The following is a 15,294-nucleotide window of genomic DNA, read 5'->3' as shown; positions in this document are numbered from 1 at the left end:
GGATTGATAGGTTGTAATGTATGTTAATTTATGGCCCATGGGCAGCATGAGAACTCAAAACATAGTGTGAGGAATTCAGAACACAGTCGGTGGAACATAGCTTGATGCACTCAGAACAAAGAACAGGCAAAATGGGGTAGGTGGATGCATCGAGTGTGAAGATCTCAGATGATGATTTAGTCCTTCTGGACCTAGCTCTGATTGGCCTACATTGCCAGCTGACTGCTTTAGCTATGTACGCTAGTGCCCATAATTTAGTGGTTAATGAAATTAAATCAAAATTAATGTTATTTGGTTCATGAGGTCTGTCCCTACTGGACAATGGAGTATGAATGATAACCCACTGGTGGTTGTCACGAGCTATCACTACCTGGAGTAATCAAAGGCAACAACTGCTTTACGGGCTTATTATATGCATTATCCATTACCAAAGGTTATCTGTGTGTTTTATGGCTTATTATAATTGGTTTAATACCCTGAGAAAAAGAGACGTCATGTTGCTATTGAAAATATACATAGAAAAAAATGCTGGCAATGGCTTTCTATCTAGCAGAATCCCAAAGCTTTAATTATTTGGATAAAATGGAAAAAACTGAATTATTTCTATTTTCTGGAAACTTTTCCCAGTACTTAATAATTATTCAACTATAGAGGCCAGTCATCTATAAATGAGCCTTCTTGCATGTACTTTAGAGGTTGTGCTCAGTTGGTGTGTTCCTTGTACTATTTAAGTAGAGTCCCGGAAAAATAATTACAAATAAATATATGGAAAGAGATGAATGAAGATACTATTTCAACATTTTCCTTCTCTGGAAACCTAACTACTTTATTGAAAATGCTTGAAATATCTAACGCAGATGTATTAAGCCAGTACTACACACTGTCTATTAAGCTCTAGCTGAAACTGATAACTATAAAAATATGGATCATGAGAGTTACCTAATGTTGATGCTATGTACTCCCCTGTACCCTCAATTTTACACTCAGGTAAACTTTGATTCCACTGTAAAAAGACTTAATATGATTCTCTACAGTGGTTGGTGCTACTGATTAGCAATATTGCCTGTTTAAAAACCACTCCAGAAAAAAAACACGCTGGTAGTTCATAGTGTATCTACTGTATGTCATCTAGTCTTTTATAGCCCAGAATTACCGACCTGGCAAACTATTTATGTTTCCTATCCTTAAATCCTGAGATTCATTTAATGCCTGTATCGCCTTTTTTTTTTTTAAATATTAAAATATTTTCTGTATATTTCAACTGTAATTAATAATTTGTATATAACATATTTCTGTGGCCACATCACCAAATAAAGTTCATAATGATGGTGATGACCTAAAAATACCTGTCATAGCCATTCAAGGAAGAGCTGGCATCACTATAAAATGGACTGGCCTGTGGAATATTCAAGCCTTTGAAGGGCCGGTGTAATTAAAGGCATGGCTGAAACAAGTAAACTAAATTTCTGTGATCCTTATAATTTGCCACACGACCGATATTTTGCTGCAAGATTAAGTTAAATGTGAAATGTAATCAGGAACTAAATCGGTTATATGGATTACCTCGACTTTTTTACATCCATTGATTAAAAATCCATCGGTGTTGTTTGTCAATACAGTTAAGGGCAGTGGTATGGGCCCACTTCAACGTCTGTTTTTAATGACTAACAGGACAGAGACCTGGAGGGGGGTGTGGGGGCAGGGACTGGCCCACTTAAACCTCTGGTTACATTCAAACCCTTTCAGCGAGTACTCTTTTCCTCCTATACGCGTTAGAGCCTGTGCGAAGTCTTCCCATCCCTCTGCTGCTGAATCGGAATAAATCTGTGCCAGTCTGCCAGAGGTGTCCGTTTTTTATAGAGATACACACAAGACAATGTAATATCCATATAGGTATTACTAAATTCTCCTTTTACACGCGCCAACAGGTGTAATCGGTTAAAGATGGACTTCCCTCCAGTCCCCAGTTTTAAACACAGCTCCAGTTGTGGTACATATAATAGCCAAGAATAAGTTGTAGCTACTTCCTAGTCTCAATGTCCAGTGATCTAGTATTTAGTGTCTCCAAGTGTGTGGAGGTTATATATATTAAGAGCTGACTTCCAACGCAGCTGTCGTCAGAAGGTATCACCCGTAGAGCTTCAGGGAGCACTAGAAGGGGAAGTGGCCAAGGCTCTGCCCACGTGTTGTTTACCTTAGCAACGGCACTTTGATAGGACAGAATTTCTGGGGGGGTTTCCCAAGAGGAACGCTTGTCGCGCTGTCATTGGCTGGTGAGTGTGGCCCCCTCGGTAATATGACCTTCGCGTGAGCCAGCAGCAAGCTGGCCGGTAGAAACGCCACGCGGGCTGTCTGTGATCACTCTTGTAACTTCAGCGCCTAAACTCGCAGCTGCGTCTCGTAGGAAGAACAACACAATCAAAAGAGAATTATTGTAAAATATCGACGGCTTTTAAACTCTGCTTTAACTTTGTTTTATGCTGTCAGAAAGGCCCAGTCCAAACTGCTCTATTTCGGACTGTATCAGAATGTATATTGCATGGGGAACACCTGCAATGTTTGGTGCCTGGAAAGTCGCACGCAGATTGTTGGATATGTCAAAATTACTTTGGCGAAAGTTGCTAGTTTAGAGTCGAAACGTAACAAACTGCAAAATAACAGTGTGATGTTACGGGGTTTACTAACTGATCCGACACACAAAGTAATTCCAGAAAATGTTCTGTATATTCTATTTTAAAATAGTTTCCGAAACAATGCATTATGGTTGAAAGCTTTCTCACAGCACACCAGACTTCTTTACAGAATGCACGATATGTCCCTGTTACGCTGTGTTCACAGAAGACACAAGGCGCACTGAAATAGTTAGGAGAAGAGAGCGACAATGCAGCCGAGTGCTCGGGTCTGTTCCAGCCTCACTGGGAGCTCTCTGGTCTGTTCCCTCAGGGGTGGCTCCTCCTAAGGGGCGGCCCCTCCTAAGGAGCGTCGCCCCGCCTGCTGCGAGCACAGCAGGCAAACACAAATTAATAAAATGGCATAATAATCCCATTTTATTTTGCCCTCACGCTTGCAATGTATAAAGCATGAGGACATGGGGCGAGTCTGCATCCTGCAGTTGCCAGATGACTGCTGCCCCTTTCAGAGCGCATGTCGGGTTGGCCGGCTGTTTAGCTACTGCTAGCCCAACATGCAAACTGTAGACCCAGCAATCCCAGGGCTTTCAAACAGTTGGGGGATGGCTGACACAGGCCCCCAGCCTCAAAATGAGCGCTGGATTAGCCTGCTCTCACCATTCCCGGAGCTGCTCTCATGCTGAAAGCAGCATGAGAGCAGCTCGAGGATTGGGTGGAATCCTGTTCCTCTAAGCAGGAAGGAAGGCCTTCCATTCCTGCTCATGGACATGGGTGATAAGAGCTGCACTGGGGGGGGGGGGGGGAGCCTCAAATATGAGTTTGGCCCCATGGCGCCCCACCATATTTTAAACCTGCAGGCTGCCACTGCATCTCACCGGAGCTCTATAGCCTGTCCCTGCTGTAGTGTCCTTCTGGACACATTCTAGTGTTCCCACCATCCACTCTGTGAGGGCTAGCTTCCACACTCACTCCACACCCATCATGCACACCATCCGAGAGTGCATCCATCTACACAAGCCAGCCACAAGGGTGCAGTGACGTCACTGGAGGCAGCCCAGCAGGAGTACCGAACATAAGCTGCCTGCACGCACGAACTGCGTACCTGCCCTGTGTTTCACAGTGCGACAATCTAGCCACCTATCACTGGCTTCTTGAGACAAATAGCATCCCTGCCAAATAAGAAGAACCGCATGTGGCTACGAAGTCCCTCCAGTCATCTTCACTTTAAGCATGACCTCACCACCTGTAACACAAGTTGTCAAATGGTAAGAAAGCCATCATTACCACTTGCATTACCCGAACCATCTAAGGAGCATCTCACCACCAAAGGTGGAGCCTTACACCAGTGACACCTCAACATCAGGAGACCGACAAAGCATTCTTGGTGCTGTGGGGGGCCAATCGCCCAGAGACCATCTGTTATGCCCCATGTGCACCTGGGTCCTGCTGGCAAGAGCACAGAGACAATGAGACACCCACCCTTTGTGGATACACAAGCGACTTGGCCGTGGCTGTTCCACAGCCATCCCTTCGCACAGCCTATGAGAGGCTCCGCACAGCCCACGAGAGGCCCCGCACCGCCCACGTGGTCCCATGGCAACCCAGAGAAAAAAGCCTCAAGGAAATTCCTGCGTGTTGGTATCCTCGCACGAGGATAAGTCTGAAGCTCCTCCAGTCTGTATGGGTTTGCCATCCATGAAGCCAGAGCACCTCCAAAGAAACATCTGCAGCAGATTCCACCAATGCTCCAGATGCACCCCTGTTTGAACAGTTGACCCCAAACTCCAACACTATGAGAGCAGGCAGGACTCGCCAACCATTCATGTGTGATCTGTAACCCAGCCGACATGCTGTTGAAGGAGCCGGACTCCATCTACACCGTGTTCATACCCAGAATCGTCTGGTTAAATTACAGATGCATGCCGTGATGACCAAGTGCTCCCCGATGTACCTGTCCACTGATCCTGGTCTGTCCTGTGGACTTCTTGAAGAGACTCATGGTGTTTAATTTTGTTATTTCTTTTCCACAGGTTGGACTCGTTTGTCTTTTTTTCAATAAAGTTTGGGGGTTATGTAATGTACTGCTGGACACATTCTAGTGTTTCCACCAGCCACTCTATGAGGGTTTGCTTCCTCATTCACCCCACACCCATCCAACACAGGTGCACCCATCCAATACAGGTGCACCCATCCAATACAGGTGCACCGGTCAGGCGACCCTGCCAATAAAAGGGGCCAGGTGCACATGCCCTTAGGCCAGTTACCTTTTACTAGTACCAGAACCATGTGTCTGCGTCACTCATGTTTATAGTATGTGGGCCCACAACACAACATCTGCCTCACTGGGAGCTCTCTGGCCTATTTGCTCCTCACTCAGAGCTAACTGGCCTGTCATAACCTCACCAGGCGCTCTCTGTCCTGCCCCCACCTCACCAGGAGCCCTCTGGGCTGCCCTCACCTCACAGGCGCTATCTGGTCTTTCCCCAACTCACTTGAGCCCTCTAGCCTGTCCTTGCCCCACTAGGAACTCTGACCTGTCCATGACTCACTGGCAGCTCTCTGACCTGCCCCTGCTTCACTAGGAGCTCTCAGGCCTCGCCAGGAGCTCTCTGACCTTTCCCTAACTTACTGGGAGCTCTCTGGCCTCTCCGTGCCGCACCAGGAGCTCTCTGGCCTTTCCCCAACTTACCTAGAGCTCTCTGGCCTGTCCCCGCCACACCAGTTCAAGCTCAGTGTGTTTCAACAATTCATTCTCTCCCAGTAGCTAGACAGCATCCAGAGGAGGTACAAAAGTTGGTAGATTTCTGGTTCCCTTCTCAAATAACTCAAGAGCAGGAAGACTTAGCCTATAACCCAACCTCCTCCTTTGTTCCCAACTCCAAATGATAACTCAGAGCAAGGGCATGTCACATGGTTTATTTCTTGGTTGTAAACTTTCAGCTCTGCTAGTTAGTTGTGCTGATTGTAGTTTGTCTTGTTCTTTGTATTTGTCTCTTTTTGCTTTCTGTCCTTGCAGAATGAAGGAGAGATGTTCGTGTTATTGTGCAGATGAGGTATGCCTTTTCTAGTCATTCCATAATGGGTGGTGTGCAGTATTCTGTAGTGATGGAATGCTAGGGCTGGCTGTTGCATGGAGGGCTTCTGTTCCTGGTGGTGTGTGCATCAGAAAGTACCTATATTAAAAGACTTGTCAGTGCACATGACAGCATCAACAGTCTCTTCAGCCTGGTATGAACCTGAGGATGGAGTAAAGAAAGGAAAACCGTCTCACGGAAGAGGCAAAGACGTCATTGCTCGCATGCCCCTATCCCTCCAGTGAGTGGAATCAGACTATTTGGGGTCTGCCTTTCAGTGAGTGTGTATCTAGTGTGGGAATGTGAGCCTTACATGCAATAATATAACTGCTGCCATAAGTAACAATGCACATCTCAAGGATTAAGTCCAGGGGATCTTTGGAGTTGACTCACTCGAAAGAAACAAAACCCTAGTCTTCATGGTTCAAAGTTCAAACTCATTCCTTGCAAGTTGCTAGTTACTGATTTCCCACACAAAATCAGTTTTATCCTTCAGTCTCAAAATCTTCCTTTTTAGGTGGAATATATGCAGCATGCATTTGCTCTTCTCTCGACATGTTGTAATCTACATCTATGGGCTTGCAACACGCCCATCACTTTAATTCGTTACTTGGCCTGCCTTTCAAAATTCCCTTGATTCAGTAGGTAAATGCCTTAGGTTTGTCCCACACTGAGGCTGTTTTGTTACCATCTTGGAGGCTGACCCTGTTACATGGATTATTGCACTATGGGTCATATAGCTAGTGTGGCGCACTACTTTTTTCTTTTGCCTCTCCGCTTCAAACTTCATGGCTGTATGTTGTATCTTCCTTGTTTAGGGAATGCCGCTGTTTCTTTGTGGTGTCTGCGCACAAAGTCTGCAAGCTTGAGGGGGTGTTCTTTTTTTTTTTTAAAGGTACATATAGCACAAACTCCATCGGAGGAGCGCTTTACATAAGGATGTGAAGTTTCATATAGCGCAAACTTGATCTGAGGAGCACTTTATATGAGGACCACTCAAGTTTAGCAGTTGAAAAATATACAAACTGGAGCATTTCACTCAGAAAAAAACTCACAGAAATCCTCAAAGCGGCTCGCCTGGGACAGTGGGAGAGCCGATACTACAATATTGACTGCACTCAGGAAACTCACCCCATAATGCTTTGCGGGGCATTTCTTTTTCAAAACGTTGCCCATAACTCAGCCTGTGGTGGTCCTACGACAATGGGACCACTACCAAACCGTTCATCATAACACACTCTTTCTATCTGGGTATCCACACTAGGTTGGGGGGACCCTAAAATAGTAAGCTCTCCCACCATTTAATGTCTTTTTAAGCTCTCATGGCTGGAACTTTTGTTTTACAGCTGGGAGTAGTTTGTGTTTTAAGGGCCTTGTTTGTAATAGTATTGCAGTAGGCCTGAAAATGTATAAGGCACAACACCCTCTAGGAGCTACATATATGGTTACATTGCATTACTTTCTGCCATTCTGTTTTCATGTCGGTATGCCCTCTCGGGGCTGACTATATGGTTACATGACCATGTTTCTTAGAAATGCTACTTTTACTATAGTGTTCAGTAGGGGCTGTTCCGAGCATTACAGTCAAGATACTACAATATTCGCTGCATGTGAAAGCGCGCCCATAATGCTTTGCAGGGCAGTCCTTTTACAAAACATTTTTGCCCATAACTCAACGCACGATGCACAGACTTTCTACATGTTCTTATGTTGTTGGTGGCAAAGCCCTACGGTTGCCTTACTTAACAAGTGGATTATAGCAGCCTTTTAGTCACCTGTCCATAAAGGTACCATTGCGTTGATTACAATAAGCATCTGTCTTTTTCCTCCCAGCTCCGAGGTTTTAGGAGGCGAAAGTGTGCTTTGCAGTGGGAGAGGTGTGCCTTGGTAAGTACAAAGTGAGCAGTGTGCCTATAATAGTGCAGGGTGTGCCTGAATGCAAGGTGAGCAATGTGATTGGGTGATGGGTAAGGAGGGTGACTTTATATACGCAGTGCCTGGATGCAGGGTGAGCTGTGTGTCTGAGTGCAGAGTGAGGAGTGTGACTGTATTTGCATAGTGCCTGGATGCAGGGTGAGCAGTGTGACTGGGGGCAGAGTGAGAAGTGTGGCTGTATATGTGTAGTGCCTGGATGCAGGGTGAGCAGAGTGACTGGATGCAGGGTGAGGAGTGTGGCTGTATGTGCGTAGTGCCTGGATGTGGGATGAGCAGTGTGACTGGGTGCAAGGTGAGGAGTGTGGCTGTATGTGTACTGTAAGAGGCGTGTCTGTAATAACAGTGCAAGGTGGGTACTGTGCCTGGATGTAGGGTGAGCAGTGTGACTGGATGTAGGGTGAGCAGTGTGACTTGGTGCAAGGTGAGGAGTGTGGCTGTATGTGTACTGTAAGAGGAGCATCTGTAATAACAGTGCAAGGTGGGTACTGTGCCTGAATTGAGGGTGAGCAGTGTGTCTGAGTGCAGGGTGAGGAGTGAGGCTGTACGAGTGCACTGAGGGAAGTGTCTGTATGGGGGCAGGGTAGATGTTTGCATATGTGGTGAGAAGTGTGCCTGTGTGAGTGCAGGGTAAGCAGTGATAACAGTGCAGGTTGAGTAATAAGGGACCAGAATGCAGAGTGAGCGGTGTGCCTCTCCACTGAACTTTTGGGGTTGCCCGTCTTTGCAGCAGTGATTAATTTGTTCCGGTGGTGGGAACTGGCACTTAAATGTCAACACTGACACTTATGACAGCTGCCACATGGTGGCACTGTTTGTGTAATTTAAAAAATACGCAGAACAACAGTTGTTTATCAATTCATTATTCATTAAAAACTACTAATACCTCCCATTCTTATGGGTTTGGCGTTCCTCGAACAGTCTGAATTTTACAGACTTGAGGTTCTGTGATGGTAAGTAGATGTGTAGGTAGGTCATTGGCACTGCTGGCAGGGGCAATGGGTGGTGCAAGCTGTGGCGGCCTCTTGAGTAGGGCCCTGGCACTTATTTTTATTTTTACAAATTGAGCAATACTTTACAGTGAGTGCTCCTGTCAGTCATCAAACATGAGCTGGTGTAAATGGGGTGTGTCATGATGCTGGTGACAGCACGCCACTCATTGGTCAGTGTGACTACAGCACAGCGATGATAGGATGGCACGGTCTCAACCTCTACCCCTCCGACCTCACCTCTGTAAATCTGCGAGCCCATCCCTCCTCCCCCTCCTCATGTCCCTTGTTCTATCCATGTTCAGGGATTAACTCTTGTCTTTAATCTCTGGAGGGGGAGCAGTGGCTGGTGTTTGTCAATTTGTGTACAAGTCCTCCCTCCTCAGGGTAGGGGGGGATTAGAGGTGTATTACAACCAGAAACACCAGGCCTCATCAGTGCCTCTTAAAGTCACCACAGTGCACAGACCCTGGACGTAAGAGTCCTGGGGAGCTTGCAGCACCCCAGAACAACCATGCTGAGGTTCAGAAGGTGAATGAGCAATAACGATGCCTCTACATTTTCTTTAATACATTCGCTGTGCGTTCAAAGACAGAGCTACGTCAGGCTATGTCTTCTGAAAAATTGCTGCTTATTCTTTTAACATGGAGATTAGTATTTACTCTTTTCTCTATGATTGCAATGTGAACAATGTGGCAATCTTCCTGGGATAAAAGAAAAGCCTCCAGGATGTTGATTTTCATTAATGCACAGCAACATATAATTACCAATAAATGAACTGTACAATTATTTCAAACTATAGCAACACTTAGGAAAGCACAAAATAAGTGTTTTTTTGGTAATTCTAACATTTGATAGAAATAAAGATTTTCATAGGATCAAAACAAATTGGGTGATGCCCAAATTACAAATATTAGCTGAAACGCAATTTCCACACATTGTTTGTGTGTTGTAGTTTTATCATTAACACAATGTCTATGTAAAGCTAGGGGCCATTTCAATGAAAAATGTGTTGTCTGTAAATGACAATGAGCTACTTATACCATGCTTTAGTAATATATCATCGACTGTGTGCTCCAACATTCACCACCAGTTACACACTGCACCCTTAAGCTGACAGGTGTGAGGGGGGTTCCAGCGCCATGCAAAAGCCAGACCCACTGTCCCAGGGATAACAAGCACCACGCAAATCCATCACCCCTTCTCTTCAAACATTAGAGATTGAAATCCATCTTTTACCTCTGGCTTCAGACACTGCCATTGCTAAACCAGTGAATGCCTTGGCCCCACGCAGAGATCATGCTAAAACACTTAACACTTCCCTGCAGGTATAGTTGCATCGAAACTATATTGACCTTTTGTCCCCAGGCCTCAGTGGTGGCTGTCCTGAAAAGCACTGTTATCCCGAGATATTTGTGGTCTTAAATTCCCACTGAGTTCCATCGACCTTTTGTCCCAGGCATTGGTGACCTCAAACTCCTGTTCAACCCAAGCATTAGCCAAGACTAAGTCACCGTTGACGTCTTGCATTGGTGGTTTTAAACTCCATTTCACCCTTAGGCCCAGGTCACCCCCCTGTTGATTGCACTTATCAGTGGTGTAAGACCCCAGTGAGACCTGGTATAAGTGGTGTAATCCTCTGTTGACTTAAAGTACCAATGGTGTTAATCCCCCACTCCCACAAGGTATTGGTGGAGTTAAACCCCTAGTGACATCATGCATCAGTTGTTTAACTCACTGTTGACAAAAGGGCCCGATTTATACTTTTTTTGCGCCGCATTACTGTAATTTTTTGATGCAAAAGCTGTGCAAACTTATAGAATACAATTGTATTTTGTAAGTTTGTGCCGCTTTTGCGTCAAAAAATGATGGCAATGCTGGGCAAAACAAGTATAAATCAGGGCCTAGGTATTGGTGGTGTTAACCAATGTTGACTCTTTACCCCACATCATAGATGATGTTAAATATTTATAGGTTGCAGTGATTCTGTTAACTCTCCATTGACATCTTCTTACCCTCAGGCTTTGGTGTTTTTAAATCCCTAGTGACCCAAGGTTTTGTGGTGTTAAGCCACTCCCGACCTTTAACCCTTGACATTGGTAATATTAAACCCACCAGAATCCCTTGTTCCAGGTGTTGCCCATGTTTTAAAACCAGCGACTTAGTTTGAGTTTATTGTGGTGTTAAATCCCTTGTCCTGCTTCACCCCTTTGACCTCGGGTATCAGTGATGTTAATACACCTTTAAATCTAAGCATATGTTAGGTTAAACCCACCTACTGATTTTCAACCCTTGTCCCCCTAACATTGGTGATGTTAAAACACCACTGACTGCAAATGTTGACTCTGTTAAACGCGTATAACTCCAGGTATTGACGGTGGTGAACCCCCAATGACCCCACATATTGGTGGCATTAAATCTTTGTTGACTTCCGGCATTAATACCCTGCTAACTCTAGAAGTTGGTGAGATCAAATCACTCTTGAACATAGCTTTGTTGATGTTAAACCCCTATTGACTCCAGATATCAGTAGCGCTGCAAATCTGAAAATAACTATTAGATTTCAACATGTGTTTTACGTTTGTAATACCCCAATAAGGAGAGTTTATAAAAAAAAAAGTAGAGTTAAATCCCTCTCAACCTCAGGTATGTGTGCTGTTAAACCCTACTGACTCCAGATATCAATAGTTTTAAACCCCTCTAGATCTCGGCTATCCGTCGTGTTTACCCTGTTGCACTTGGGAATCAGAAGTGTTAAATACCTATTGGCATTAGGCAACTCTAGTGTTAAACCCCTGTTGAGCTCAGGATCAGTGGTGTTAAACCCATACTGTGACCCTAGGTATATGTGGTGTTAAACCTCTGTTGACTTCAGGTATATGTGGTGTTAAACCCCTGTTGACCTCAGGTACATATGGTGTTAAACCTCTGCTGACTCCTGTTATCAGTGGCATTAAACCCCTGTTGACTCCTGTTGTTAGTGGTGTTAAACCCCTGTTGACCTCAGGCATATGTGGTGTTAACCCCCTGTTGACTCCTGTTATCAGTGGTTTCAAACCCCTGTTGATCTCAGGGACATGTGGTATTAAACTCCTGCTGTCTCCTGTTATCAGTGATGTTAAACCCCAGTTGACTCTCGATGTCATTGGTTAAACCCCTGTAGACCCCAGGTAGGGTGGTGCCTCGAGGCCTGTACTTACATTTGATGGCTGTGGGCTGGTGTCGGGGTGAAGGCGCAGCCTCAGCCGGCCCAGCTCCTCAGTCTCCTCCCGGGGGCGCCCCGAGCCTCCCGCTTGTGGGCCCTCAGCTCCTCCACGGCCCTGCTGTTCTGGAAGGCCACCAGTGCCAGGGTGATCTGGGCGTGCCACCCGCTGGCCGCGCCGCAGCGGAAGTCCCTCTCCCGCCCGCCGGCGCCCACCAGCGTGAAGTAGAGGCGCTCCCCTGCCCGCTCTATGCACTCCAGCCGGGCCAGGGCCTCGAAGCGCAGCTCCTTGGCGGAGCCCCCCGAGGAGTAGCGGAGACCCTCCGAGGTCAGCACACAGCGCCTCCGCTTCCAGCGCTGCAGGATCCCGCCGCCCCGCTTCTCCAGCTCGCCCTCCTTCAGCACGATGACCGGGGGGTGCCTGCTGCTGGCAGGCAGCTGTCCCGACATGAGGACTTGTGGTCTCGGGGTCGTTTGTTAGAGGCGTGCCAGTCTCAAGACCAGTCCCCAAGGCCCAATCTCTGGGCCTAGCAGTGCTTCCTGTTGTGTTGAGATGAGGAGCCACCAGCCTCTGGGTCCAGCTGAGCTTTCCAAGTTATGTTGAGATGAGGAGCCACCAGTCTCGGGCGTCCTATTGTTATGTTGAGATGAGGAGCCACTAGTTTCTGGGTCCAGCTGAGCTTTCTAATTTATGTTGAGATGAGGAGCCACCAGTCCCTGGGTCTAGTTGGGCTTCCTGCTGTTATGTTGACATGAGAAGCCGCCAGTCTCTGGGTCTAGCTACGCTTTCTGTTATGTTGAGATGAGGAGCGGCAATGCTTTGGTCCACTGTAGATGAGCCTTCTACTGTTATGTTGAGATAAGGAGCCGCCAGCCTCTGGGTCCAGCTGAGCTTTCTAAGTTATGTTGAGATGAGGAGCCACCAATCTCTGAGTCTACCTAAGCTTTCTGTTGTTATGTTGAGATGAGGACCCACCAGTCTCTGGGTCTAGTTGGGCTTCCTGCTGTTACGTTGACATGAGAAGCCGCCAGTCTCTGGGTCTAGTTAAGCTTTCTGTTATGTTGAGATGAGGAGCGCTAATCTCTCGGTCTAGCTGAGCTTCTTATTGTTTTGTTGAGAGGAGGAGCCGCCAGTCTCTGGATCTAGCTACGCTTTCTGTTGTTATGTTGAGATGAGGAGCGGCAATGCTTTGGTCCACTGTAGATGAGCCTCTTATTGTTATGTTGAAATGAGGAGCCGCCAGTCTCTGGGCCTCGTCTGGGGTCCCGTTGTTGTGGTAAGATGGAGAGTGTTCGGCCTCTGGACCGCGGAATTGGCGCTTCCTCCAGTTATATTGCCATGACTGTCTGCACAGCTAGGCTTCCGATATTTTTGTTGAAATGAGGAGCCTTAGTAGCTCCTGCGCTCGGTTTCCTTTGTGTGACCTGTTTATAAATGAATGTTCGACAGAACGTGGACACAGTTTTGCGTCCAACAGCTGGTTAGTGATGAGGATCCGTCGATCTCTAGGCCCAGCAGAGCTTCCTATAATTATGTTGAGATGAGGAGCCTTCACTCTCAGCGCCCAGGGAGAGCTTTCTATAATTATGTGAAGATGAGGAGCCTTCGCCTTCAAAGCCCAGCAGAGCTTCCTATAATTATGTGAAGATGAGGAGCCTTCGCCTTCAAGGCCCAGCTGAACTCCCTATAGCTGTGTTGAGATGACGAGCCGCCAGTGTGTGGGCCCAGCTGAGTTTCCTATCTTTGGGTGGAAACAAGGTGCCGGTAACGGACTAGGTTTGTTGTCCTATTATGAGCAAAGGACGCAGATCAGTCGGCCTGCGGACAAGGACTCTTCATGAGCTGGGTTGAAATGAGGAGCTGTCGGTCTCTGGGCGAAGGTTCGCTTATTCTAGTGGCGATGAAATGAGGAGCCGTCACCCTGTGGACACAGCTGAGCGTCCCACAGCAGCGCTGAGCCGAGGGTCCTCCCGCCCTTGGGTTTAGGGTGGTTTCCTGTGTCGGGATGGCTGAGTGTGAAGGTAGCAGAAGCCGGTCCATCCAAAGCAAGGATCTCTTCGGGGAGGTTGGTAGGGTAGTGCTGATGGGGTCGTAGGTCCCTCCCACCCCCACCCCACAGGAGCTGGAGGCAGTAAACCAGCGTTTACAGGGGATGAAGCAATAATCCCTGGGATGAGCTGGTCTGTGGGACAGCAGGAGAGCGCAGGGTGGGGGGAGGAGGCACCCACGGCAGAGCTGATTGAAAAGATGGAGGGGGCATATGAAGAGGTAGGGGTGCGGCAGGGGGAGGTGCTCCGCTTTGCCTCACAACAATGCCCTGCACTTACCACTGTAGCAGCAGGTATGGGGCGGGGGGCGTGGCCCATGCCCGAAGGGTGCGTTGTAGCGACCACTGTTGAGAAGCGGGGAAGAGGGCATCGTAGGGCCTGGGGTGGGGATCTGGTGAAGTGGGGGGCACGGCGGGGTCAGGTACAGCTAGCACAGCGCAATACCTACGGGATGAAACAGGGACCTGTGAAGGACAGCAACATGTGTGTTGTTAGACCTGAGGTCTGCTCCACTTGCCATTGGGTAAACCACTTTATCTGGTCGATATTGCCCTAATCTATAATTCGGTCTGATCAGCATCCTCCGCAAAAAGTTTGTTAACAATCAAATGAAACTGCTCTTTAACATAAGGGGAACACCGGAAACGAAATAAGAAAAAGCCATAACAAAACTGCTGTAATTGTTTGGGTAAAGTGATGCTGGGCGGGTTGTGTGTGTGTGTTTGGGGGGAGGCGGTTTTTTGAAGGTCGCCGACTGTGTCTCCGGCTCCAGGTTTACGAAGCAGGCACAGAAGAAACAAACCGAGAGGAAGAGAGAGGCTGGAAAGAACGAGACATGAGGTACGAAGGGCTGGTTTCAGCACTTTGCCAGGATTGCTTTCGGATCCCAGTCTGGCTATACCCCTGAGGAATCTCCAGATGGAAGGAACTTCACCTCGTGTGGGTCTGGAGCAAGCGCAGCACTCGAAGAGACATTGTGACTGCAAAAGTTGCCAGAGAAGGAAGAAGCAGAAAGAGGGTGAGGTAAAATTTGGGTCGGGGAGAAGATCTGGGAGTGCCCTTTGGCTGACTCACCGAACCCACCCTCTTCTACTTTGTGCCTAAATCGTGCATCCTTGTGGGCCTGATAGTCGCAACTGCCTACATTCTCAGAGTTGTGCTAAGGGACCTTGGCCATTCCACTCTACTTCACTGTACGACACTCCACTCTACTCCATGACACTCCACTCTACTCCATGACACTCCACTCTACGGTACTCCACTCTACAGCTCTCCACTCTACTCCATGACACTCCACTCTACTTTACGGTACTCCACTCTACAGCTCTCCACTCTACTCCATAAGACACAACTCTGCGGCACTCCACTCTACTCCATGACACTCCACTCTATGGTACTCCACGATACAGCTCTCCACT

At 47.4% G+C, this 15,294-nt stretch overlaps 1 protein-coding gene across 1 annotated transcript in view; it reads right to left on the bottom strand.

Moving 5' to 3' along the window:
• The window catches only part of LOC138246376 (pleckstrin homology-like domain family A member 2), a 16,044-nt gene extending 2,112 nt beyond the window's left edge, over positions 1-13,932 (bottom strand). The window contains exon 1 of the mRNA XM_069200943.1: positions 11,826-13,932. Coding sequence (XP_069057044.1) covers positions 11,867-12,277 — 411 coding nt within the window. The 5' untranslated portion in view covers positions 12,278-13,932 and the 3' untranslated portion in view covers positions 11,826-11,866. The remainder of the gene's footprint in view (positions 1-11,825) is intronic.
• Positions 13,933-15,294: the final 1,362 nt, after the last annotated feature.

Source organism: Pleurodeles waltl, chromosome 7 (genome assembly GCF_031143425.1).
Source record: "Pleurodeles waltl isolate 20211129_DDA chromosome 7, aPleWal1.hap1.20221129, whole genome shotgun sequence".
Lineage (NCBI taxonomy): Eukaryota > Metazoa > Chordata > Amphibia > Caudata > Salamandridae > Pleurodeles > Pleurodeles waltl.
The sequence above is the reverse complement of the archived record's forward strand: the minus strand, read 5'-3'. Positions and strand labels throughout refer to the sequence as shown.